At 50.7% G+C, this 24,782-nt stretch overlaps 1 protein-coding gene and 1 long non-coding RNA gene across 2 annotated transcripts in view; one reads left to right on the forward strand and one right to left on the reverse strand.

Moving 5' to 3' along the window:
• The window catches only part of LOC122378485 (cilia- and flagella-associated protein 44-like), a 229,857-nt gene that overhangs the window by 31,763 nt on the left and 173,312 nt on the right, over positions 1-24,782 (forward strand). Inside the window, exons 14-18 of the mRNA XM_043359594.1 lie at positions 1,893-2,021; positions 2,476-2,611; positions 2,848-3,085; positions 3,736-3,894; positions 4,190-4,295. Of these exons, the coding sequence (XP_043215529.1) occupies positions 1,893-2,021; positions 2,476-2,611; positions 2,848-3,085; positions 3,736-3,894; positions 4,190-4,295 (768 nt within the window). The remainder of the gene's footprint in view (positions 1-1,892; positions 2,022-2,475; positions 2,612-2,847; positions 3,086-3,735; positions 3,895-4,189; positions 4,296-24,782) is intronic.
• Positions 22,294-24,401, reverse strand: LOC122378487. The gene is made up of 3 exons (XR_006256029.1): positions 24,069-24,401; positions 23,691-23,826; positions 22,294-23,003 (listed from the first exon to the last, which is right to left on the reverse strand). It is a non-coding gene; the product is annotated as an uncharacterized LOC122378487 (long non-coding RNA).

Here is a 24,782-nt window from a genome sequence, read left to right on the forward strand (position 1 = left end):
GCTCGTTTTTTCCGCGAAGCTCTAGCTCAATCAGGGGCCAAACGCGAGGGGGGGGGGTCGTACCGCTGCCACCATTGTCGGAGAACTCACAAGCGTGGGTCAGCCAGATAGAGAATGAATGTATTGAGCGACAGAACAGAGTTTATATACCAAAACAGTTGGGCGTTGGTCCGCACTTCTTTAGGCGGTGGCCGAAACGGGGAACACGATGATTGGCTGACAAACGACAAGAGAAGCAATGCGATTGGTGGACGAAAAGGTTACAGCGAGGCTGGCGTGATGATAATCAATACCGGGGGAGCTGGGCCACGATGCTGCGGTTTTTATATTGTCCGACGCTCGTATTGATCTGGTCGGACAAAGCGAGCAGTACTTATACAAATCAATGTTGGGGTAGCATATAGCGAAATATACCGTGCGACACAACCCCCCCCCCCCCTTGTGCCGTCGAAGGACGCAAAATGGCCTGTGCCGGCAAGGGTAAAAAAACGTTTTTTCGTAATATATTTCAAGATTTCTTGTTGAAAAATGACACTTTTTCAACAAACAAGTTTCCAGTAATTCTGTTAACAGAGTGCTTCTTCTTCTTCGCCGTAACCGTGACAGTGGCGGATCCAGCTCAGAGTTTTTTTTTGGGGGGGGGGGGGGGGGGTAAACCATAACAATTTATCGATTCTTTCCACGTGTCGGGTCGCGGCCGGCCGGCCGCGGACCATTTTCAGAAGTGGCGGGCAGACCGTGCGTCGAGTACTTGCTTTCTCGCGCGGCGGTACTGGGGTTCACTAGCATTGTTTAAAATATTTTCATTTGCCATGAACTTGAAATTATACACTGTAATTAACGATCTTTTGCCAATTATTACAAGTTCTTCAAATTTATTCTTTGAAAGCAAATGATTTCATTTCACTCAAGAATTGTCTTGTCCACCACTACAACCGCCACCCAGCCGCCATCCATTGGAAGAGACAGGCTCTGCGGCACAAAGTGTCGTTTTAAACTGGACTGGGAACCAATGTGTGATGACATTTCGAGCTAAATTTATGCTCATTGTGTACCTAGAAGCATTGGGAACAACGCTCTGACTGTACATTTTTAGATTTTTGCCTCTAAATGGAAATATTTACAATCAAGTACTTTGCGAGCGCAGTTTAGAAGCTCCCGTAATGTTAAAGTACTATCTCCTACAAGTATGTAAATACTGCTCTTGGGAACCAACAGTTCGCATCGTACTAGCTTTAAATTATATCCATATTGTTCCCAGTACTTTGCTGAACACTGTGGTGAGTGTACATTTTTCGTTTTTTGCTTTACAAGCGTAAAATTCGTCTGGTTTTATACCACTTCATTCGCCTCCATAGCCCTGTAACGGCGCCGCGCGGCGCGGCCGGCCGGCGCCCGCTGTAGTTCCAAACACTGCCCGATAGATGGCAGGCGCAGAAGTGGTCCCAGCCGTCCCGGTACGATGCCTCGTCCATAGGCGTAATGTTAAAATTATGCCGTTTGGGAGGGGCAAATGCCCATTTTGCCCCCCCCCCCCCTGGATCCGCTACTGAACCGTGACTTCTTTGTCGTAAATTTTGAAAAGCTGAACCACATTTCCGAGTCGGGATCACGAAAATGGGTGCTATGGAAAAAGTTTCGAAAGTGCACGAATAACACAACTTTGAGTTTTTATCAAGCATGATAGCAGGTACAGTGTTGTTTTCTACAGTGAACACTGAACGAGGGGCGGCAATGATAGACATATTTTCAGAATTTACGTTGAGCTTGGGCAGTCCAGTCACTCTTGTTCCCATAAACTGCTGAAAACGACTGTGCCCATGCCCCGCTCTCCCCTAGTGTTTGTAACCTGTCCAGCTGTCGGTGACGCTCGTCCGATGTGTGCTCTGCAGAAGAAGTTCCTGCTGTTTACGGGCGCCGGCCGTGTGCTGGAGATGCGGACACCGGGCGTGAAGGACCTCACCGACCACACCACCTACGGTATCAAGGGCATCCGCGGCCGTAGCTGGCAGTTCAAAACGGTCAGTCGGGGGCACTCGGCAGTTCAAAACGGTCAGTCGGGGGCACTCGGCAGTTCAAAACGGTCAGTCGGGGACACTCGGCAGTTCAAAACGGTCAGTCGGGGGCAGTCGGCAGTTCAAAATGGTCAGTCGGGGGCAGTCGGCAGTTCAAAATGGTCACTCGGGGGCAGTCGGCAGTTCAAAACGGTCAGTCGGGGGCAGCCGGCAGTTCAAAACGGTCAGTCGGGGGGCAGTCGGCAGTTCAAAACGGTCAGCCGGGGGACAGCTGGATAACGGTCAGTTTGGGCGGGCAGATCTGACAGTCTAACACGGTCAGCGGAGCACCAGGAGAGGAAAGCATCATAACCACCGGCTTCAGCCGGTACATATGCAAGCGACAGATCTATTTTTTTTCCAACCGCGGACACCCACAAAAACCGAAGTGAATGCCGAGGCTCTGTGTGCCGGCCTGCAGGTGAAGTCGGAGATCCTGCGGGAGGAGGCGCGGCTGGCCCGGGAGGCGGAGAAGGACAAACAGCGCTCCGAGCTGCAGGCAGACATTGACGAGCGAAAAAAGCTCGGACTGGAGGTCGATGAAAACACCGAAAAAGGTACGTCACAGAAACCTGCCAGTGCCGACACATCACGTGGGCTATCAGCTATGCATATATAGTTGTCAATGTAAATTAGACAACTATATTGGTTAACTTGGTTAACTTTTGGTTAACTCTTGGTTAACTTTAAATACACTTCCGAACATACATAATCGGGTTTGTCAAAGTTGTCTGTGTATTTCTGTGCACTGCCGTATGCGTCGTGTGAGCATTGGTGCGCTGTCCGGCCGCAGCCAAGCTGGAGAAGCGTCTGGCGCTGGAGGACCGCGAGCTGCCAGAGATCCCGCTGGTGGTGCCGGAGCCGCCGTCGCCGGTGCTGGTCGGCGTGCCGGCCGCCGACGGCACGTTCACGCTGCTCATGGGCGGCTGGGATGCCGGCTGGGTGCACTCGGCCTCCTTCAAGGAGGCGCGGCCCACGGCCGTGCGCGTGCCCGGCGCCGAGCAGGTCGGCGTCAGCTTCCGAACCTTCAGGTGAGGACGTGCGGCTGCGACAGCGGCGACGTTTGTGGTCGGGGAGGGCTGCGACAGCGGCTGTGGACGTGAAGGACTGCGGCGTGGTCAGGACCGACTGATCTGAAATGGTGAAACAGAATCAGATCAGCCCTGCGAGGTGAGATACCTATTTTGAAAGTCGTGACAGTTGCGGTTATAATGCATTGTAGTGGATTGGGTTTGATGAATATCGGAAGCCCAAGTATTTAGTCAATGACTCAAAAAGTTATACAGGGGCCGTATTCACGTCGATCATTTTCGTAAGAGTTTTCTGACGTTTGACCTACTTCTTAAGTATTTTTTTTTTTATTCACGTGAACAGCGTCGACAAAAACTTAAGAAGTGTCGACGTGAATAACAAATTATACTTACGAAAGAAAATCGACTTACGAAGTCGACGTGAATACGGTCCCAGATCGAATTACGTTCAAACACATCAGGGCTGATGGTTAAGTTGACACGGTACGGTACGGCCGAAACGCGGCGCTGCGGACCGGTACCGCGGCGCTCCGGACCGGTACCGCGGCGCTCAGAGGCGGTACCGCGGCGCTCCAGTCCGGACCGGTACCGCGGCGCTCCGGACCGGTACCGCGGCGCTCCGGACCGGTACTACTACTGACTGCCCGCAGCGCGGACGGCAAGTACATGGTGCTGGGACTGGTGGACGGCCGGATTCGGATCCACGCCGTCCACGAGGACCCGTGGGCGCTGGACGACTACTGGCACCTCCACATGCACGACAACACGTACGGCCGCATCACGGGCATCTGCTTCTCCTACGACGGCAGGTCAGTGGGACGGCGAAACGCGCCATAAGCGTCCACGCAGAATACATCTGCCAGCTGAGAGAGAAAAAACGCTTGGAGAAACAATCGTCAGGCGATTGCATTTATTATTTGCCTATTTCTTTCACTCCTCCATTTCTACTTTATAGGTACTTTATACTTGTTCCTTAGTACCTACCTTTGGCTGCTATTCGCTGGGCAATACTTGACTCTATTTGCAGTGTGGTGCTTTTCTCTAAACACTGCGCAATATAACAATATGAATTATATTATTTAATTGACTTCCCTTTTGTCGCAGGAACCTCATTACGTGCGGCACCGATGGGAACATTTTTCTGTTCGACTTTGTGCCCCCTGAGGGCATAGCACGACCCCGGTCATCAAAGTTCGTCATTGGAGGACAGGTGAATGAAATCATTGTAATACGCAGTATTATAGCGGAGTGGGGGACACAATGTCATTACACGTCATGCAACTAGTAAGTGTGACGATTAACATCGTCAATTAACATCGACGATTAACACTTAGTTTCTAATTTTTATTTTTATTTCATTAATTTAATTTTAGTTCAGTGCTGCAAGTGCTGAAACCGTCGCAATGCGTATTGTTTCAGAGGGCTGGGGGACACAATGGTCAATGCCTTTGCAACTAGTAAGTGTGCTAATGCTGATTAACCCTCGCCCGCACATGCCATTTTCCCATCCTAGAACGCACATGGGCATAAGCGTAGGAACCATGGGTGCAAGGGTGCAGCTGCACCCACAATATTTATCCAGTGGGTGCAGACAATGTATTCTGCACCCACAATAATCTGAACCAAAACCCCCTTTTTCATCAACACTACTTCCCATGCAGTACGGCAAATTCAGGATATGTTGCCTACTATCCATCTTTCGAAGCATTTGCTACTGTGATCAGTGATGGTCTTCAAAACTTACATTTGTGCTGAAAAAAGGGAAATGGAGCATGTGATTGAACACATACCGAACCGATGACCCACTGTCAAAAATTTTAGCCCGATATCTTCGAAAATGGCTAAGTTGGCCGCTTTTACTTTTTGCGGTAGTCAATATTGACAATATTACACTGTAAACCAAATCTACAAGTTGGCTCCTTGTTACAAGTTTGGTTCCAATTCGCATAGGCGTCACCTTGTCGATTCACCAGCCCCAGGCTTGTTGGCTAACAAACTAACAGTTTGTCTACAAGTTTGGTTCCAATTCGCATAGGCGTCACCTTGTCGATTCACCAGCCCCAGGCTTGTTGGCCAACAAACTAACAGTTTGTCTACAAGTTTGGTTCCAATTCGCATAGGCGTCACCTTGTCGATTCACCAACCCCAGGCGTGTTGGCCAACAAACTAACAGTTTGTCTACAAGTTTGGTTCCAATTCGCATAGGCGTCACTTTGTTGAGTACTAGTCTGGGCCTTGTGAACCTACCAACTTCTGGATAGGCATAGCCGTTTCCTTGTCGGTTCAACAACCCCTGGTTTGTTGATGAACTAGCCTTTGACTGGGCATTGCTAGTTTACAAATTGTCAACAAGTAAGTGTACTAACGCTCAGTTCGAACTTGTTCTTTCTTACAATCGCTTTGTTTGCGTTGATAACCTTAAGAACTTACGATTCGCGTTCGTTTTCAATTGCCACGATACTGATTCAGGAAATATTTTCTATACGGACAGGTCATTTTTTGGCTGGAAGTGGTGCACAAAATCATGACTGGTATCAGTTATTGCTCAAAGGCTTGCGCTGACAAGAAACGAAATACTGATGGGTTATATAATCGATGAATGCATAGGGGAGAGCGGGGCCAGTTGAACCACTTTTTATATATTGACATGCACAGCAAGATCTAGTTGTCATATTGAAAAATGCTCAATGCCATGAAAAAATATGCTCTTTTGGCTTTATTTTAAGATATGTAAAATTATGTTTCAAACATATTTTGCTGCCAAACGCATGCTTATAAAAAAGCTCTACGCCCGTTTCAAATGACCCCGATGCGAGGGTCAATTGAACCAGCCCATGGGGTCAATTGCACCTATCCTTAACAATGGGATGTTTTCCTCTTTAAGGCCACTTTCTTAAGGAGATATTTTTTCCGGTTTACTTTTCCAAATGCTACATTCAATAGGTCGTTGGAAAGCTAAAAGTGCAAAGTTCCTCATAATAGGTGACATTAAGTACATAGACTATGGTAAAATGGGTGGATGAGAAAAATGAGAAATATCCCAGGCTATAGTGCGCTTTCAAGTAAAAGGCTGGAGAAAAAGGGGTCAAAAATTGAGCTCTATTAAACTACCATTTCAGTTTAAAAGCTCATTTCAAAGGTGGACTATTTCCTTTAAAGTTTACAGCCCCTGAACAATAACCATTGCAAAGGTCACCGGGGTCCATTGAAACGGCCTGTGGCCCTGTTTCAACTGACCCTCAGAGAAGCGTTTCAATTGACCCCATCCGCTCCCGCCATCTCGCACGCGCCGTAAAGCACATGTCAAACGAGCTGGAGGGACGGCATCATGCTGAATGAAGGGACAAATAAGGTGTTATTCCGGAGCCAGGAGTTCTTCTTTCAGCAAACAAAGGTATATGAGATATCACAAAATATTCATAAAAACGATTTCCCCCAAACGCCCCTCAAAAACACAAAAACAAGTGTCAAATCAAAATTACCGTCCGTTTGCCGCCCAAACGCCGTTGACATAGAAAGTGGTCGAGCGCGGATGCGCAGTGGTGTCGGCAACGCCATATGTTGCATATTGTTGAAAATAAAGCCATGTTTCATCTGACCCCGTGTTTCAACTGGCCCCGCTCTCCCCTACACCACATCCATTCGGAAGTTTCTGGAATCATTAGTATTTATTACGGTCACGTACCTACATCACGTAGTATGTAATTAATACTATTGACTGGAGACAATTCCAAGTGCATATTTTCGAATGGATGTGGTAAATGCATGAGGTATAAGGTATACCTCATGCATATGTCGCTCATGCTCATGCATTGTCGCCGCACTCATGCATTGGTCGCCGGGACATCAAGAAGGCGAAGCCCCCGCGTGGATCAACTCTGCCGGAAGGGTCAGCAAAGGACGTGTACATCCAAGAAAACTTAACCAGAGCGAACCAGGAGATAATGTTCCAAGCTCGGCAGCTGCGACGCGCCGGAAAGCTGTGGGCCGCCTGGTCCGACGGTTGCATCCTAAAGGTCAAGCGGACGCAGCAAGCCCCGACGGTGCGTTTAAGGTCGATGGGGGACCTCCGTCAGTTCGAGTAGTGAACCCAGACATGATCCCTCACGGCCAGAATAGCGAAGTGGACATCAGTGTGGTGTAAACGGACCAGACCGAACTGTGACCCAGTGAAGGTGATATGATATGGGGAGGGGGGGGGGGGGGGGGCAGGGCAGCAAGATAGAGGGAGGGGAAAGGGGGGAAGGGAGGCCAGGTGGGTGGGGGAATCAATTTGTATTTATTATGCTCGTGTTATTTATTTGATTCTTGTTCTTTTATTTTAAGCTTCATGTGATCTCAGCGAAGGTAGAAGCTTTCCTTCATGTGGTAGCCAGCCGTAAAGTGAAGCTCACTTCAATATGGCAGCTCTACTGTGCGGCGTATTTTGCACGCGAGAGACAACTTTTTGTTTTGGGTGACCGCTGTACATTAATTGGCCTTGAGCTCTGGTCAATAGTGGACGCTGTGGTTTGGGCGGGCCAGCGGAAATCGTGCGAGTCAAGGGAGTCAAAGTGCGAGTTCTGTTGCGGGGGGGGGAGGAGGGAGGGAAGATGTGTATTGTGTTGTCGTACTGCGCTGTGGGTAGCGCGTGGCTGGACGGACGGTCCGTGACAATCTATTGATCTGTGGCTGATCTATTAGAGTGTCCGTCCGAGAGCCGTACGACGGCTGACAGAGCCTGGGGGTCGCGAACTGGTGTGGTAACCGTTACGCCCACCTGGGACGCCCGAGTCGGTACGGCACTTGCGGTGTCGTAACCGGATCGGCGGGAACCAGCAGAACGCTGTTGGACCGGCGGTGAAAGTCGGAACCGAGCACTCGCCCACCAGTGGGGCGTCTGGTCGAGCAGGTCTACCCGCTAAGGCAGCCTGAGCACGAACCAGTGGCAGGGTCCGATCAATGACCGTGGTCCGACCAGGGTGTCAGCGCAATGGCCAGTCAGAGGCGTCTTTAAGGGCGCAGAAGCCCACCTCGGTCGACTGTGGCCGGTGCAACCTAGTCAGGTCGTTTGTGTGAATCTCCGTGTTCTTCCTTCGCCTCAGAGTAGCCGCTCTTCTCCAAATGCCCGAGCCGTTTTCTATGTGTATTTGTCTTGTAGCGAACAGCAGAGTCGAGAAACGAATTGACAATGTCGCCGAAAACCGCGGTCATATGCTGGCCGTCCCTAGTACTACCAATATGCCCGCAGGCGCGGCGAGAGACAAGCTCAACGTATGAGTCACCGTCCGGCTGCCGGGAGAGCCCCTACCGCGACCTTTGTCCACAGTCATGACGTCACGACAATGGGCTCCTAAACGTACGGGCAGCGGCCGCCTCAGGGGTGCCGCCGTGACCTTTGCACGACACGTTCTATAGCGTATGGCACAGCGGTTACTAGGAAGGTTGAGGCCAGCGGCAGGCCGGTTTACAAATAACAAACAAACTTGACGCGCAATTGACAACAGGTAACAGATTGATTAATAAGGCGGTGACAATATAAATAAAAATGACAACATGAAATGACAAATCGCATAGATGACAAATCGCATAGATGACAAATCGCATAGATGATCTCTACAGTACCCCCTCGCCAGACATGTCGCGGACAAAAGTGACATGGCGATATCTTACCGGAGGTCGTATGACGCGGCCGGAGCGGGTCGTCCGTAGTATCGGCCGAGGCTGCAATGGTGCAGCGTCAGCCCGAGCGACGGCTGCAGGGCGATTAGGTGCGTCACCGTAGATCAGAAGCTCCGGGCCGCTGGGCTCACTGCTGAGCGGTGGCGCGGCCGGCGGGCCGCTGGACTGAGTACCGTGCGGCTGCACAGTCGGCAGGTCAGACTGTCGATGACCGGATTCGTCTGGCGTCTCCAGGAAGGCGGCCTTACACCGGTCGATGCTGATGACCTCCTTTTTCTGTCGACGGTCGATGGTGATGGTTTTGGTGGTCCTTTCGGTAACCGGGAACGGTCCGTCGTATGGAGCGTCCAGCGGGTAGCGGTGACAGTCCCTGCGCACGAAGACGTGTGTCGCCGTCTGGAGTGCCGTCGGGACGTACGTGGCGCGCTGGACCGGACGTGGGAGTGTCGGCCGCACCTGAGACATGGCGCGCTTCAGGTCCTGTACGAAGCCGGCTGGTGATGCTGCTGAGGCTTGGCTGCTGATGAAGAACTCGCCGGGAAGCCGCAGTGAGGAGCCGTACACCAGCTCGGCTGACGTCGCCTGCAGGTCCGCCTTGATGGTGGAGCGTATGCCCAGGAGCACCAGCGGCAGCACGTCCGTCCATGACGTAGCCTGGTGTGCACGGAGGCTGGCCTTCAGCTGGCGATGCAGGCGTTCCACCATACCGTTGCAGGCCGGGTGGTAGGACGTCGTCCGAGTTCGCTGGCAGCCCAGGAATCGCTGTAGCTCCGACCAGAGGGCCGACTCGAACTGGGCACCTCGGTCCGTCGTGATGATGGACGGAACGCCGAATCGGGCGACCCAGTGCTCGAGGAAGGCGCGGGCGACCGTGGTGGTGCGGCTGTCCGGCAGAGGGATGGCTTCTGGCCACCGAGTGAACCGGTCGACGCACGTCAGGAGGTACGAGTGCCCTCTTGACGGAGGCATCGGGCCGACGAGGTCCACGTGGACGTGGTCGAAGCGTTGCTGAGGTGGCTGGAAGGTGCCGACGTCAGACTTGGTGTGCCGGCCGATTTTGCAGCGCTGACAGGCGAGGCAGGTTCGGGTCCAGCGGCGCACGTCGCGATCCATACCGGGCCAGACGAACCGCTTAGAGACGAGCTTGACGGTGGCCTCGACGCCAGGGTGCGACAGGTCGTGCAGAGCCTTGGCGAAGGGCCGGCGCAGCGCCTCCGGGAGGACCGGCCGAGGCGATCCGGTGGACTCGTCGCAGAGCAGACAGAGTCCATCGCCGACCGGGATGTGGCGCAGGCGCAGTGAGGTGTCTGAGGCCTCGAGGTCTTCCAGCGAGCTGTCTTCGGACTGGGCCTTGGCGATGGCAGTGAAGTCGGCGAGCGGGGGTCGCGGCTGGGCCACCATCGAGACCGTGCGTGACAGCGTGTCGGCGACCACGTTGTCCTTGCCAGGCACATGGCGGATGTCAGACACGAACTGGCCGATGTAGTCCAGGTGGCGGACCTCTCGTGGCGAGTAGCGGTCGGACGAGGAGCCGATGGCCGTTACCAGTGGTCGGTGGTCTGTGAAAATGATTGCTGACCGTCCTTCGATGGCGTGCTTGAAGTGCCGGACGGCCAGGTAGATAGCGAGCAGCTCGCGCCCGAACGTGCTGTATTTCTTCTCCGCAGGTTGGAGCGTTTTTGAGAAGAAAGCGAGGGGCTGCCACTCGCCGGCGACGTGCTGCTGGAGGACGGCGCCCACTCCGCAGTCCGAGGCGTCGACGAAGAGGGCGAGCGGCGCGTCCGGGACTTGGTGTGCGAGATGTGTCGCCGTGGCCAGGGCGTCCTTGACGTTCTTGAAATGCTGCCGCGCCGAGTCTGTCCACGTGACAGGCGCTCTCGAGCGTTTTGCCTTGTGGGTGATTAAGGCGTGCAGAGGCTGCAGGAGCTCGGCTGCCTGGGGGATGAAGCGGTGGTAGTAGGCTACCATCCCCAGGAACCTCCGTAGCTGGGACTGAGTGGTCGGTTCCGGGAAGTCTTTGATGGCCTCGACTCGTCCAGGCAGCGGGCGGACGCCGTCGGCGTCTACCGAGTGGCCGAGGAACACCACCTGCTCCTGTCCCAGGACGCACTTGTGCCTGTTGACGACGACGCCGTAGGTGTTGAGGCGCTGAAGCACTTGGTCCAGGAGCTGCAGGTGGTGTTCGGCAGTCGGGCTGGCCAGCAGAATGTCGTCCAGGTAGACGAAGCAGCCCGGTATGCCGCGGAGGACCTCATCCATGAAACGCTGGAAGGTCTGTCCGGCGTTTCTGAGGCCGAACGGCATCCGAACGCATTCGTAGAGGCCGAACGGTGTCGTGATGGCTGTCTTGGGGACGTCGGCAGGTTCCACCGGGATCTGGTGGTACGCCTTCACCAAGTCGATGGTGCTGAAGACGGTGCACCCATGCAGGTCGGCTGAAAAGTCCCGCAGGTACGGCAGCGGGTAGCGGTCTGGTACGGTGCGGGCGTTCAGCGCTCTGTAGTCGCCGCAAGGACGCCACTCGCCGGGTCTCTTCTTTGGCACCATGTGGAGTGGAGTTGTCCAGCTGCTGCTCGACGGTCGAATGATGCCTTGCTGGAGCATGTTGTTGAACTCAGCACGTGCGATTTGAAGGCGCTCCGGCGGGAGGCGTCGTGGCCGCTGGTACACCGGTGGACCCTTGGTGACGATGTGGTGCGTCACGTTGTGCTTCACCGGTGTTGGTCCAGGTTTTGGTGAGGTCACATCCGGGTACCGGGCGAGGACAGCTGCGAAGCGAGCAGCAGCCTGCTCCCGGACGAGACGCACTCCGATGGAGCACAGCCGTGACCGCTCGGCGCTGGCGCAGACGGTGCCGTCCCGCAGGAGACGCTGGTTGGCAACGTCCACGACGAGGTGATGTGCGGCCAGGAAGTCGGTGCCCAAGATGGGTGTGGTGACGTCAGTGACGAAGAATCGATGTTTCAGGCGGTGCTGCTGACTCAAGGTGACGTCCAGCAGGCAGGTGCCGTGCACCGCGATCGGTGAGCCGTTTGCCGCGACGAGCTGCTGGCCGACAGGAGCAGGGGTCAGCGTAGACCCGTTGGGCAGGCAGCGGCGAGGCAGCACGCTGACCTGCGCCCCGGTGTCGACTAGAAATTGCCGGTCCGTCTCCGTGTCCCTCACGAAGAGGAGTGGCGCGGCAGGAGGGGCGCCCGTGCTTTGCGCCATCAGCACGGGGCGCCTCAGTTTTCCGAGGCGATCCAGGAGCACGGCAACTTGCATCGGCGCGCTTGGACGCCGAATCGCTGGTGGTACCAACACAGCGTGTCGTCGTGCGGCGGCGTTGAAGGACGAGCCGGTGACGGGCGGCGTGACTGGCGAGACGCCTGGCGCGGCCGGGAACGGCTGCGGTCGCGTCGCACGGCGTCCTCGAGTCGTCGGTTGCTGGCCTCCAGGCGCTCCATCTTAGCGACCAGGGAGGCGATGACGGTGTCCAGCGCAGGGGTTGCAGCTGGCGCTGGGGCTGTCACTGCAGCAGCGATGGGCGGTGCCGGCTGTGTGTACGGCTGTGCCGCGATCGCTGATAGCCGTGGGTCCGGTCCGCTAGCTTCCAGGTACCGGTCGGCCGCTTCTGCCAGTGCGTCAAGCGTGCTGTCGGCTGGCAGGAGGGCGAGGGCAGCACGGACGGGCTGCGGTAGCCGTTGTTGAAATAGGGTACGGAAGAGCTCCGTATCAACCGGGGCGTCCCCGGCTGCGGCAAGCTCGTTGCGCATTGAGCGCAACAGCGCCGTCGGCTTCTGATCGCCGAGCTGCTGGCGGCCGAGCAGGGCTTGTAGTCGGTCGGCGCGTGACTGTGCCAGGCGGGCTTGGAGCGCTGCACACAGCACGTCAAAAGACCGGGATGACCGGATGACGTCCTTGACCTGGACGGCGATGTTGGCGGGGAGGTTTGCGACGAGGAGCTTAAACCTCAGCTCGTCGGAGTCGACCCCGCTGACGTCGAAAGCGCACTGCACCTGCAGTAGCCACAGGTCGGGCTCTTCCGGAGAGTATGGTGGTAGCCGGAAGCTAGCCATGGGCCGATGAGTTGACTCAGAGGCTGAAGCTGGAACGCTGGCTGGGTCTTGAGCTGCGGCGCCGGACTGTGCGCTGTCCGCGGGCATGACGAGAGGCTAAGGTCGAACAACGGAGATCACGTCGGGGTCACCAATGTCGTACTGCGCTGTGGGTAGCGCGTGGCTGGACGGACGGTCCGTGACAATCTATTGATCTGTGGCTGATCTATTAGAGTGTCCGTCCGAGAGCCGTACGACGGCTGACAGAGCCTGGGGGTCGCGAACTGGTGTGGTAACCGTTACGCCCACCTGGGACGCCCGAGTCGGTACGGCACTTGCGGTGTCGTAACCGGATCGGCGGGAACCAGCAGAACGCTGTTGGACCGGCGGTGAAAGTCGGAACCGAGCACTCGCCCACCAGTGGGGCGTCTGGTCGAGCAGGTCTACCCGCTAAGGCAGCCTGAGCACGAACCAGTGGCAGGGTCCGATCAATGACCGTGGTCCGACCAGGGTGTCAGCGCAATGGCCAGTCAGAGGCGTCTTTAAGGGCGCAGAAGCCCACCTCGGTCGACTGTGGCCGGTGCAACCTAGTCAGGTCGTTTGTGTGAATCTCCGTGTTCTTCCTTCGCCTCAGAGTAGCCGCTCTTCTCCAAATGCCCGAGCCGTTTTCTATGTGTATTTGTCTTGTAGCGAACAGCAGAGTCGAGAAACGAATTGACAATGTCGCCGAAAACCGCGGTCATATGCTGGCCGTCCCTAGTACTACCAATATGCCCGCAGGCGCGGCGAGAGACAAGCTCAACGTATGAGTCACCGTCCGGCTGCCGGGAGAGCCCCTACCGCGACCTTTGTCCACAGTCATGACGTCACGACAATGGGCTCCTAAACGTACGGGCAGCGGCCGCCTCAGGGGTGCCGCCGTGACCTTTGCACGACACGTTCTATAGCGTATGGCACAGCGGTTACTAGGAAGGTTGAGGCCAGCGGCAGGCCGGTTTACAAATAACAAACAAACTTGACGCGCAATTGACAACAGGTAACAGATTGATTAATAAGGCGGTGACAATATAAATAAAAATGACAACATGAAATGACAAATCGCATAGATGACAAATCGCATAGATGACAAATCGCATAGATGATCTCTACAGTGTATCGTTTGCAGTTCAGTCTGACGGAGTGAAAGAGTCTGTTCTGTCTTGCCCCATTCTTTTCCAGTTATTGCACCACGGCTTTGAGTTTTCGCCCCTACTTTGACTTGACTTACATGTTCAAAGTAAATAATTCAGTTTGTCACGTTGTTAGCTTAGCTCTGTGTTAATATATTTAGTTGCATTAATTACCCAGTACTTTGCCGGCCTATACTTAGTAATATGTTGATCTATGGTTGTTTTGCCAGCTGACTTTTGTCATCTATTTGCTTGTGTTAGCCTTATCTTCTATTTTGCTGCAAGCTATTGTGTATTTATTTAGTCCACCCACCGCTGCGCCGCTGGCAGCTTCTGCTGAGCATGCCATCTACACCCCAACCTTGTTCTCCAGGTTCCGAGCACCGGGCAGCTGCAGTCGGGACTCCACCCTCTACACCATCATCAACAGACACCAGCTTTGGACTCCAGCAAGACCACACCAACAGCCTCACCATCTCACACGTAAATATCAACTCTATCACATCTCGCTGCCGACTTGACGAGCTTTCTCATTTCACAACTCTTCATAACATTGACATACTATGCCTCTCAGAGACAAAACTTGATGACTCAATCCACCCATCTTTGTTTTCACTAGACTCTTTTCATGACCCACTTACACGACATAGAGACAGAAATGGAGGGGGTGTTGCAATTTATATCAGAGATTATCTCTCCTTCAAGAGACTTCCTGACCTTGAATCAAGCGGAATTGAATGGATATGGTGCCTTGTGAAAATAAAGAGAATTTCCTTGATAATATGTGCTGTCTATATACCCCCTAACATGTCATCAGATCAATATCAAACATTCCTTAATAAATTAACTGAAAGTATGACCCTGGCACAAGTGTACTCTCCACATAACATTGTTATTCTTGGCGATTTTAATGCTGGTAATACATTCCTTAGTCCGAAGTACAAAAACTATAGTCCTCTATCATCCTACGAAACTTATCTCCATGACGTTATCTCAACATCTAACTTTGAACAACTGATTACCCAACCAACTAGATACTCAGAGATCAACAACATTGCCAATCTTAGAGACCTGGTAATAATATATAACGGATCAATGGTCAACTCGAGTGGTGTACTTCCTTCCTTCTCCAAAATAGATCACATCCCAATCTTTGTGTCCCTCGTTATCGACACCCCCTCCATTTCAAAATACACCAAACAAATATTTGACTTCAGACAAACAGACATTGACAAACTTGTATCACTGCTTATGGACACTGACTGGGACACATTACTAGACTGTGACTTAGACACTGCAACTCAAAATATGTCCGATGCCTTAATGGCTGCAGCAATAGCTTCTATTCCCCAAAAAACAATTTCATCCAAAACAAATAACAAACCTTGGTTTAATTCAGAACTAAAGCGCCAAATTCGGAAGAGAAACAGGTTATTTTCTATTGCCAAAAGAAGGGACACCCCACAGGACTGGACACGATGGAGACAGGAACGCAACATAACAACCGAGATGAACCAACGTTTTAAAAATATTCATATAAAATCGCAGGTAAACAGGCTCATAGAACAAAAACAGAATCCACATGCATATCACAACATCTTAAAAAGTCTTACTGGTAAAGTAGCAAAGCATAATATACCACCACTTATAAATCAAGACGGGATGCCAGTTACTGACGACTCTGCTAAGGCAACTATCCTCAATAACCATTTTGCAGCACAAACTAAACTAGACACATCCAACCAGCAAATTCCCCATATTACCCCTCCAACCTTCCCAATTCCTATCCTATCAGAGGCCCAAGTAACCGAGCATGAGGTTCTTAAAATTATCAATACATTAAAGGCTAACAAATCATCAGGTCCTGACAAAATTCCTAACAAATTGCTAAAAATGTCAGCACTACTCATTGCCAAACCTCTTGCAAAACTATTTAATAAATCTCTTAGGCTAGGAAAATTTCCCTCTCAATGGAAAAAAGCTTGCATAACTCCAATATTCAAGCAGAAAGGTTCAAATTCAGACCCAACTAACTACAGACCCATCAGTCTTCTTCCCTCCCTATCAAAAATATTAGAAAAAATAGTGTTTGCAAAAATATACACACACTTAATTGAAAATAATCTTTTAACTGAAAAACAAAGTGGTTATCGGCCGGGTCATAGCACTCAAATTCAACTTCTTTATCTGACACATCAACTGTATTCCGCCCTGGATAACAACAAAAATTTCACTGCAATTTTCCTTGATATTTCTAAATATTTTGATAAAATTTGGCATGAAGCACTTCTTGCAAAATGTGAAATTCAATACGGTATATCCGGCTCACTGTTATCATGGCTAACTTGTTACCTTTCAGACAGAACCCAAGTAGTACGCATAGGCAACAGTTTTTCTCATCCACAAAAAATTATGGCAGGCTGCCCTCAAGGCTCGGTTCTTGGGCCTCTGCTCGCCCTGATGTACCTTAATGACCTATCAGACAAAACAACAAACGAAACTCTTTTCTATGCAGACGATACTTCTTTATATTCCTCCTATCCACAGAACAGCAAAACACATTTACAATCCCTACAAAACGACTTAGACAATATCAGTAAATATGGATCAGAATGGGCTATTACTTTTAGTGCACAAAAAACAGTATTGCAAACATTTACAAACAAACAGAATAACTCAAATCCCGAATTAAAGTTTAACGGACAAAGAATACCAAGTTCAACAAGTCACAAACATCTCGGCCTCACCTTTTCCACTGACCTACATTTCCACGAACATGTAAATTCGATCATCAAGACAGTGAATTATCATTTAGGACCAGTTTACCCTATTGCGAAATTCTTACCGAGACGTGTGCTGAATGACTTGATTACGACATACATTAGACCACACTTCGACTATTGCGACATTATTTACGATGGACACTTGACCTTGTTCGACTCAGCGAGACTGCAAACTTTACAAAATCGCTGCGCAAGACTGGTGACTGGGGCCCTATTTCGAACATCTACTGACGCACTACTTAAAGATTTAGGCTGGGAACGACTGGCAGACAGACGACGCATACACAGACTGATATTTTTCCATCGACTATTCTACAACGACCCTCCCCTCCCCTCATACCTGACAAACCTCATAACAAACACGAGACAAAGAGCTACGGGACTAAGACTACGCCAAGCCCAACTTCTCTCAGTCCCTACTACCCGTTTAACATCCTTCCGCAAGTCCTTTATCCCTACCACCATTCGGCAATGGAATCTTCTTCCTGAAACCCTTCGCAATACCCCATCCCGCCGTGAATTCACTCGTCAAGTCTGGCAGCGATTTGGGGCACCGGAGCCACCAACACTGCATTCAGTAGGGACCAAAATGGCCAACACATACCACACCAGACTACGAGTCGGTCTATCACATCTACATGCACATCTATATCAGTATCAACTTGCACAAAGCCCAGCATGCGCATGTGGACATCACCAAGAAGACACTGCCCACTACATACTCCGGTGCCCCCTATATACACACCAAAGATCACTCCTCCTTAACGCGGCGCGAACAATCATACCAAACTTCGAAAACATTTCCTACAAACGCAAGCTTAGTGCAATCCTATTCGGCCATGATCTTACTGAGAACCAGGGAATCAGCATAACACATCATCTTCATGCATACATTGTACATACTCAACGGTTCAACACACACACACACAGCAATAACACACACACACACACACACACACACACACACACACACACACACACACACACACACACACACACACACACACACACACTACACAACATCGTACCCGATTGCTGCTGCCCGGGGCCCGGACACCTGGTGACTATGTCCGGAGGGCTGCTCGGCGGGCTGCTGGCGGGGCCGTCGTGACCTGTGGCCAGGTGGTTTTACTTTGCACTTAATTTTCGTGTTAATATTTCCTTTTTTGTGTGTTTTTTGTGCTTATGTTTTGTGGGAGAGGCGCTTTGATTTAAGCATTTTGCTTTTGCGCCGATCCGCGATTATTTTCGCCGATATTTTTTGTTCGTGGTTACCAAAATACACTGAATGAATGAATGAATGAATGAATACCTATCGTGCACCGTCAGCATATAAGTCTTTGAAGCAAGAACTGCTGCGTATGTGGAAGAACATGGTTTTGTGCATCGCATCAAGCCAGAAGTATAACATGCCCGTATGACGAATATTTCCACATTGACCATAACAATCATGGCAGTTGCACGATCACGCAGATAATTCGAATAAAGCATGATCGCCAATCAGATTAGCTTTTACAGCCCATATATGTCCATCAGTTAAGTTAAAAATACAAAGAGTTGAATTAAAGGCAAATAAATGTATTTATATATAAAAAACACCGACCGCAAAACATCTGCTCACATGTGCATGCAAAGGTCTGGCCCACTTACATTGCGCGCGCAGGGGAAGGGAGGCGTCTCGACCGCGGGTATAGGCACGATTAGTGCGTCCCGCAGGCCAGAGCGGGCCTCACTCACAGCACGAACACCACAGTTCACAGATTTCACTTTTTACTGCACAAATGCTGGAACAGCCCTCGTCGCTGATCCATGCTGCACGGCGGCCGCGCGACAACTGCTGGTTTGAACGGTTTGAAACCGCCGCGCCGGGGCCGGACGGCGACCGCTGATTGGTCCGCCAAGTCTGACGTCACGGGCGCAGCTGACCATGTGTATGCCGACCAGCTGACCAGTACAAGTTAGGCGCCGGTTAAATAACCATGCGGCAACAAGTTTCCAAAACTGGTTAAGAAACAAACGTTGAAACAAATGTAGAGTTGGTCTGGATACTGAGAAGTTGGTGTGCATAGTAACTATTGACTCGTAGTTGTCACCTGACAAGCAATGCACCAGACAACGGCTTGTTTGAAAAGTATCAGTTGGTAAACATACCAAGAGATGATTGGTTATATTACACAAGACTTGTCAATTTGGTTTACAGTGTAGCCCTCGAATGTGTGCAGCGTTTTCCAGCTTCTAATGTGTAGGGGGAGGGGGTCGGTCGGACCCCCTGCCGTTCGGCCCCTGATCGAGCTAGAGCTTCGCAGAAAAAACGAGGGTGTTGCCCGTGACGAGAGGAAGCCGATGATACCCAATTTTAAGGTCCTACTTAAAGGTCAGGTCAATATTCCAAAAGTCGGGAAAATCGGGACCTGCTAGAACTGCGTAAAGTGAAGCTGTTATCGGTTTTTTCGGGGTGCTGATCACAAATATCTGATGTTAGTTTTGATCACAGATGATTTCTTCATGCATTTAGGCCAGATCGGGTCAGGTCAGGTCAGGTCAACCATTAGGCGTCCTACCGGCTATCTATAGTAGGTGTCAACTACCACTGACGGCGTCGTAGCATGTCACGAAAGCACTAAAACTACTTCGTAAACGTTCAAATGGATGCTAAATTCGAAATCAGCCCTATAAACTATCCTAGAAACATGTAAAACTCGAAAAAGTGAACCGAGGTCATCAAAGGTCAATGACCTGACCTGACCTTCAGGTTATCTTCACACCCACCGTGATGCATGGGAAGAACATCATTTCACATGTTTGGACGTCTACAATCACAAAAAGACTGGAAACGCGCGGATAATGTGAGCTGACATACGCCAAATCGCGATTCCGGCCGAACATGGTCTCGAGAATCAGGTCACAGGTCAAAGGTCTTTTGGGTCAGGGTCATGAAATTTTTAGAGTAGGTGTAAAACTGATCAACTCGAGGGTACTAAAAGTTTCGTCGCGATCGGCCGCTTTTTGCGCGAGTTATTTGCGAACAACCATGGGGGGGGGGGGTTCATCCGACCCCCTACACATGCGAGGGTCAATGCTTCCAAATGCACTTATCGGTTGGTACCTTTTCGACATGGTACACCCTCAAAGCTCGTAACGAGCCTTCGCTCGGGTGTCGCCCCCCCCCCCCCGCTTCACCGGCCATGGCTGGATTTCTGCACCCATGCACCCACAATGTTCCAGCCGTTCCTACGCCCATGCACATGGGGGTGGGGGTGGGGGTGGGGGTGCCCCCCGCGCCACTCAGTAGCAACGGAACACCTTCAATAACCCACGAGCCGCTGGGGGGGGGGCACAAAGTTGCCCCCCCCCCTTTATGTTTTGTGAAATATCTCCGAAACCTGATGAGCTACGAACGTGAAACTTGGCATAGCTTCAAATGAATACCTAGGCAATGTTTGAAGAAAGTTTGGTGGTTGTAGTACCTAAGATGACGTCACAGTGACGTCATAAAGTTTTGTCGTTTTCCGATATGGACCGTTTCTGATGACGCTGAGCATGAAACTCAACTGTAAATGAACTAGACAGCACCTGCTGTCATCCTAAAACATCTAACTACACTTCCATCTAGTTTCTGACCAATAATCGACCCTTTATATTCGGTCCCATATATCTGATGTATCGTGATGAATATGAGAGTCGCAAATCTATAATTTCACTTATGACGTCACTGTGACGTCATTTCAAATGGGATTGACACCAAATTTGGACACAACCTCGGCTAGGTATTCAGGAAGATATGTGCAAAGTTTCGTTTCTCTATCTCTTCGCGTTGCGACGATATCGTCGCAGAAGTAAAGGGGGGGCAACTATATGCCCCCCCCCCCCCAGCGGCCGGCGGGTGGCGCGGAGGCCCAGCGGCCGCCGGGTTAAGGGGGGGGGGGCACTGCCGACCTTTGGTCCCATTCTTTCCATGCAACGCCCTTATGTTAAAATGTCAAAATCAAAGGGGGGCACGGTGCCCCTCGTTCCGCCGCCACTTCGTTCCTGCTGGAGATAGAGCTTCGCGGCAAAAACCAACATATTGTTTTGGAAGAGGCAAATCCAATGGTACCCAATTTTACCCCATTAGGTCAATCATTGACTTTTCAGGTCAGGTCAAACTAAAAATGTTGCTGTTTGGGGCCACCGTTGGAATATCACGTGCGGTGCCCATCATATACCGATGGCGCTGCCGTTTGTGGTGCCAAGCCAGCTAGAACAGCTTTTTGTCACACTATCCGACTAGGTTTTTACTGGCTGTGGTCATTTCAGGTCAAGCTAGGTCAAGGTCAATGATATGTGTTTGCATGTCTGTGTGTGTCTGTGTGTATACTGATGTGTGCACCGATTGGTTGATGTGTCCTTATTGCATGAGATCATGATCTGAGAAGCTTTTACCAAGAATGCAATAAAAAACTTCACAAAGAGTAAATTCAGTAAGTCAAAAATGCAATGTTTTTAGATGACCTAGCTTGACCTTGACACTGACCCTGAGTCCTGACATCTGCACATCGTAGAATAACATGTTCCATGATAGGTGGGAGGTAAGACTAGCAAAAACATAATGACCCAAAGGACCTTTGACCTGTGACCTTTTTCAAGACCATCGAGCACGGTATCGTCAATCGAACAGGTGCAGTGCATGACGTTGAGCCACGCAGCGTTAACTCAGACTCCGGAGTCGGAGTCGGTAAGATTTCGGCGACTCTGACTCCGGCTTCGATTCCGGGCAGAGCTGTCGACTCCGACCGACTACAGCTCCGGCTCCGACTCCCCAGCCCTGCTAACAGGTCCCGATTTTCCCGACTTTTGAGTCATTGACCTGACCTGGAAGGTTAACCAATGACCTAGGTGTTAGGACCTTAAAGGGACACTCCCACCTTAACATTAGTTTTGAGTTGAGATAGCCAAATTGGTGGCCATGGCCTGCAAATACTGGTTTGGGCACTCACAACATCGACAAATGCTTTAATTCGGAGATATGGAATTTCAAACTTGCAGTTTTCGGATTCTAAGGGGCTAGTGCATTCCCAGCCAGCAAATCGGAGCTTTCCCCGTACGGGGAAGGCCTATGGCGAGCTTGGGGCAGGCTCGGGGAAACCCCAACCGTTCTCTTGGGGAAAACGGAGCGTTCGCTTGGGATTTGAGACACTTTGTACGGGGAACTTTGTGCGGGATTCGTACGGGGAAACGGTATAACTGCCCAAGCGTTCCCCAAACGTCCCCCAGGCTACCCCCGCGCCGACTATGGCTAAAACCCGTTGTTAAGGTCGGTTCCCCGTACGGGGTTATCGAACATTTTCCCCAAGAAGATCCTGTGCGAGCCCCGCACATTCCCCCACCCGGCTATACGGGTTTATACTTACTGGAGACCTTCCCCGATCGGGGAAACCGTGATTTTCCCCTAACGTTCCCAGACCTTTTCCCCACGCGAGCCCCGGCCGTTCCCCGACTTGGCAATGGCCCTACTGCCTTGTCTGCTTTTTTCCCCGTACGGAGAAGCCAGTAAAAACCGCACTGGGAAACAAATCGGGTCCCATTAAAATTGACAATGACTATTTATTTTGTCTGTAAACATACAAATATTTGTATAAACATACTTGTTTATATACAAACAAAATTGTCCACTTGTTTCCCCGCAATAGGGAAACGATAAAACAACACAGGAAAATAATTAGAACCAATCCATTTGGGCATGCCTGTTTATTTCCAGACTTTCAGGACGCTTCAACGACTAGATCAATACACAACAGTCGGCCAAGCATGGTATGTGTCTGTACCACCACAGCCACAGCCACAGCCAGCTATGTTTATGTGGAGTCCTTCATTTGATGAAAGGTTAACATGCTTGATAATTGATATACTCGTTACAAATCAAGACAAACACTAAAAAAAGTTATTATTCACTTAAAATACATTGTGAACGCTTAGCAGGTGGCAAACATTACAGCAGCAGCGCAGCAGTGACAAACAACAGGTGACGAACACGAGCACTGGTAACCGGTCTAACCCCAGTTCTAACACGTCGAACCCCAGTTGATCCTCTGCAGTAGGAGTCTGTTCAGCAGATTGAGAACGACGGCTTTTCTGTAGTCTCCCTACAGCTGGTCCGGCCTTCCGTTCAGTAGTGCCCTGGATCCACAACTCGAGTCTTCCTTTTGGCTATTTCAGACACCTCTCAGCGGTCAGCTGCCGCTGAGAGCCACCTTGCTATGATCCATGTCCCAGCGCATCTCCAGGAATTCTGCGGTTGTGGACAAAAACAAAAATATGTGCACTTGTAGGTATATCAATCAGGTTTACAGCTAGCTACTACATGAAATGTCCTTTTATGGAAACTTCAGCTTACGCTGAAACATGTTGAATGCCATTTTATGAAATTACACTTATTTATAACTTTTTTCTCACGAAAAGTGCTTAAAAAATCAATGTGATATACTTTGAATAGTTAATTAAAACAGGAAATAAAAATTCAATAATTAAATTTGTACTTCTAAACATTTCTCATTCCAGGAAAGTCATTAGGTAATAAATGTTTTACGTCTATATTACGCCTTACGAAGTTCCTCACGAAAGCACTTGACAGATGAATGAACGCCGTTTGACAATTAAAATCGGTTGCTAGTTTATCAAGATAACAATGAAGTCCCTTTCACAAACAGAGCTGTCTAGTAGAGCTGCTGAAACAGGCTCTTTCCGAAGACAAAAAAAAAAATGGAATGCGAAAGCCTATTCAAATACATGTATTTATTACAATCGCGTCAATCGTTCGCACATCCCTGTAAGCGATCGTGATTTCATGTATTTAATTAATGGGCTCTTGCATGAGATTTTCTGGCTGTAGAAAGAGTGTGTCTCAGCCTTTAGACTTGGGTGAAGGACAGGTTGTTCAACAGCTCTAAGCTAACCCCCACCCCCATAAACTGCTTACCAGCTTCGCCTGGAAGTCGCTCTTCGGTTGCTCATGCGAGCAATTACGCATTAACTCCACGCCGGGTTCATACTGCTGTTGTGGGTTCTGCCAAGTCCCGTCGGAAGCCTTCCGGTCGTAACCGGCAGACGTCCCTCTAGAACAGAAGCGGATAAAGCATTAGGCTGATGACATTATATTGTCCGGGCAATTTAAGGATAATCTCAGACGGAGGTTGATGACCTCAGTCATTTTTACGTCATATCCTGCATACCCTAGACAGTGATCAAGATATTGTGTGTATCGGAAGCTTTGTCTTTTACAATAAATTTGAGTTAGTATCATCGTCATTTTATATCTATCATGGATTCGTTACAATGAAGTGCTTTAGTTCATTACCAACACAGCATAGCTTCCTTGTCGAGCTGCGTCCTCCGTTGGTGCCGAGTCCAGCTTCTCACGCACTGACCCCAGCGGTAGATCACGACTTTGGGCACAGGTCAGTCAAGCGGTCACCACATCTCGCCGTTCACCGTCTTCGTTCACAGCTCTGTAGTGTCGCCGCACTCTTCAGTGCCAACCATTGTCTGACCTGGAGCGGTACCTAGCCCACGGCTTGCTCACACAACCGCGCGGCGCAGTGACTCTGGACCGACTTCCCCCGTTCGTCCCGTCTGACGCGTCGGCACGGCCCCATTCACGATGACAGATGGCGACAGGAGACGCCCCTCAACCAGGTGTGCGGACGGAACCGAAGGCGGCCGGCCGTTGCTACCCCTCCCTCCCCTCCCCTCGCTGCGTTGAGGCGACACTTCTAAGTCGTAAGCAGTGTGTTGTTGAAATTTTGATGCTTTTGTAATTTCAATGCGATGAGTGATGACAGAAAAAAGAAAACGTAATGTTTATGCCACAGCAGTGCGAGAAGAAACATAGATGCTGAAAGTTGTCAAAGTTGATTTTACCTCATGAAATAAGGGCACCAACGTTCGTTCAAAGTAATGGCGTATGCGTGTCCTCATCCACACGGCTTAGCAGGCCCCGTAAACCAAGACAGTTTTTCCTCTCTTTTAGGTCGAAAATTACATAGATCCAATGTCTACAATCAAATGTCTG

Source organism: Amphibalanus amphitrite, unplaced genomic scaffold, assembly GCF_019059575.1.
Source record: "Amphibalanus amphitrite isolate SeventyFive unplaced genomic scaffold, NRLGWU_Aamphi_draft 000060F_arrow, whole genome shotgun sequence".
Classification (NCBI taxonomy): Eukaryota; Metazoa; Arthropoda; class Thecostraca; order Balanomorpha; family Balanidae; genus Amphibalanus; species Amphibalanus amphitrite.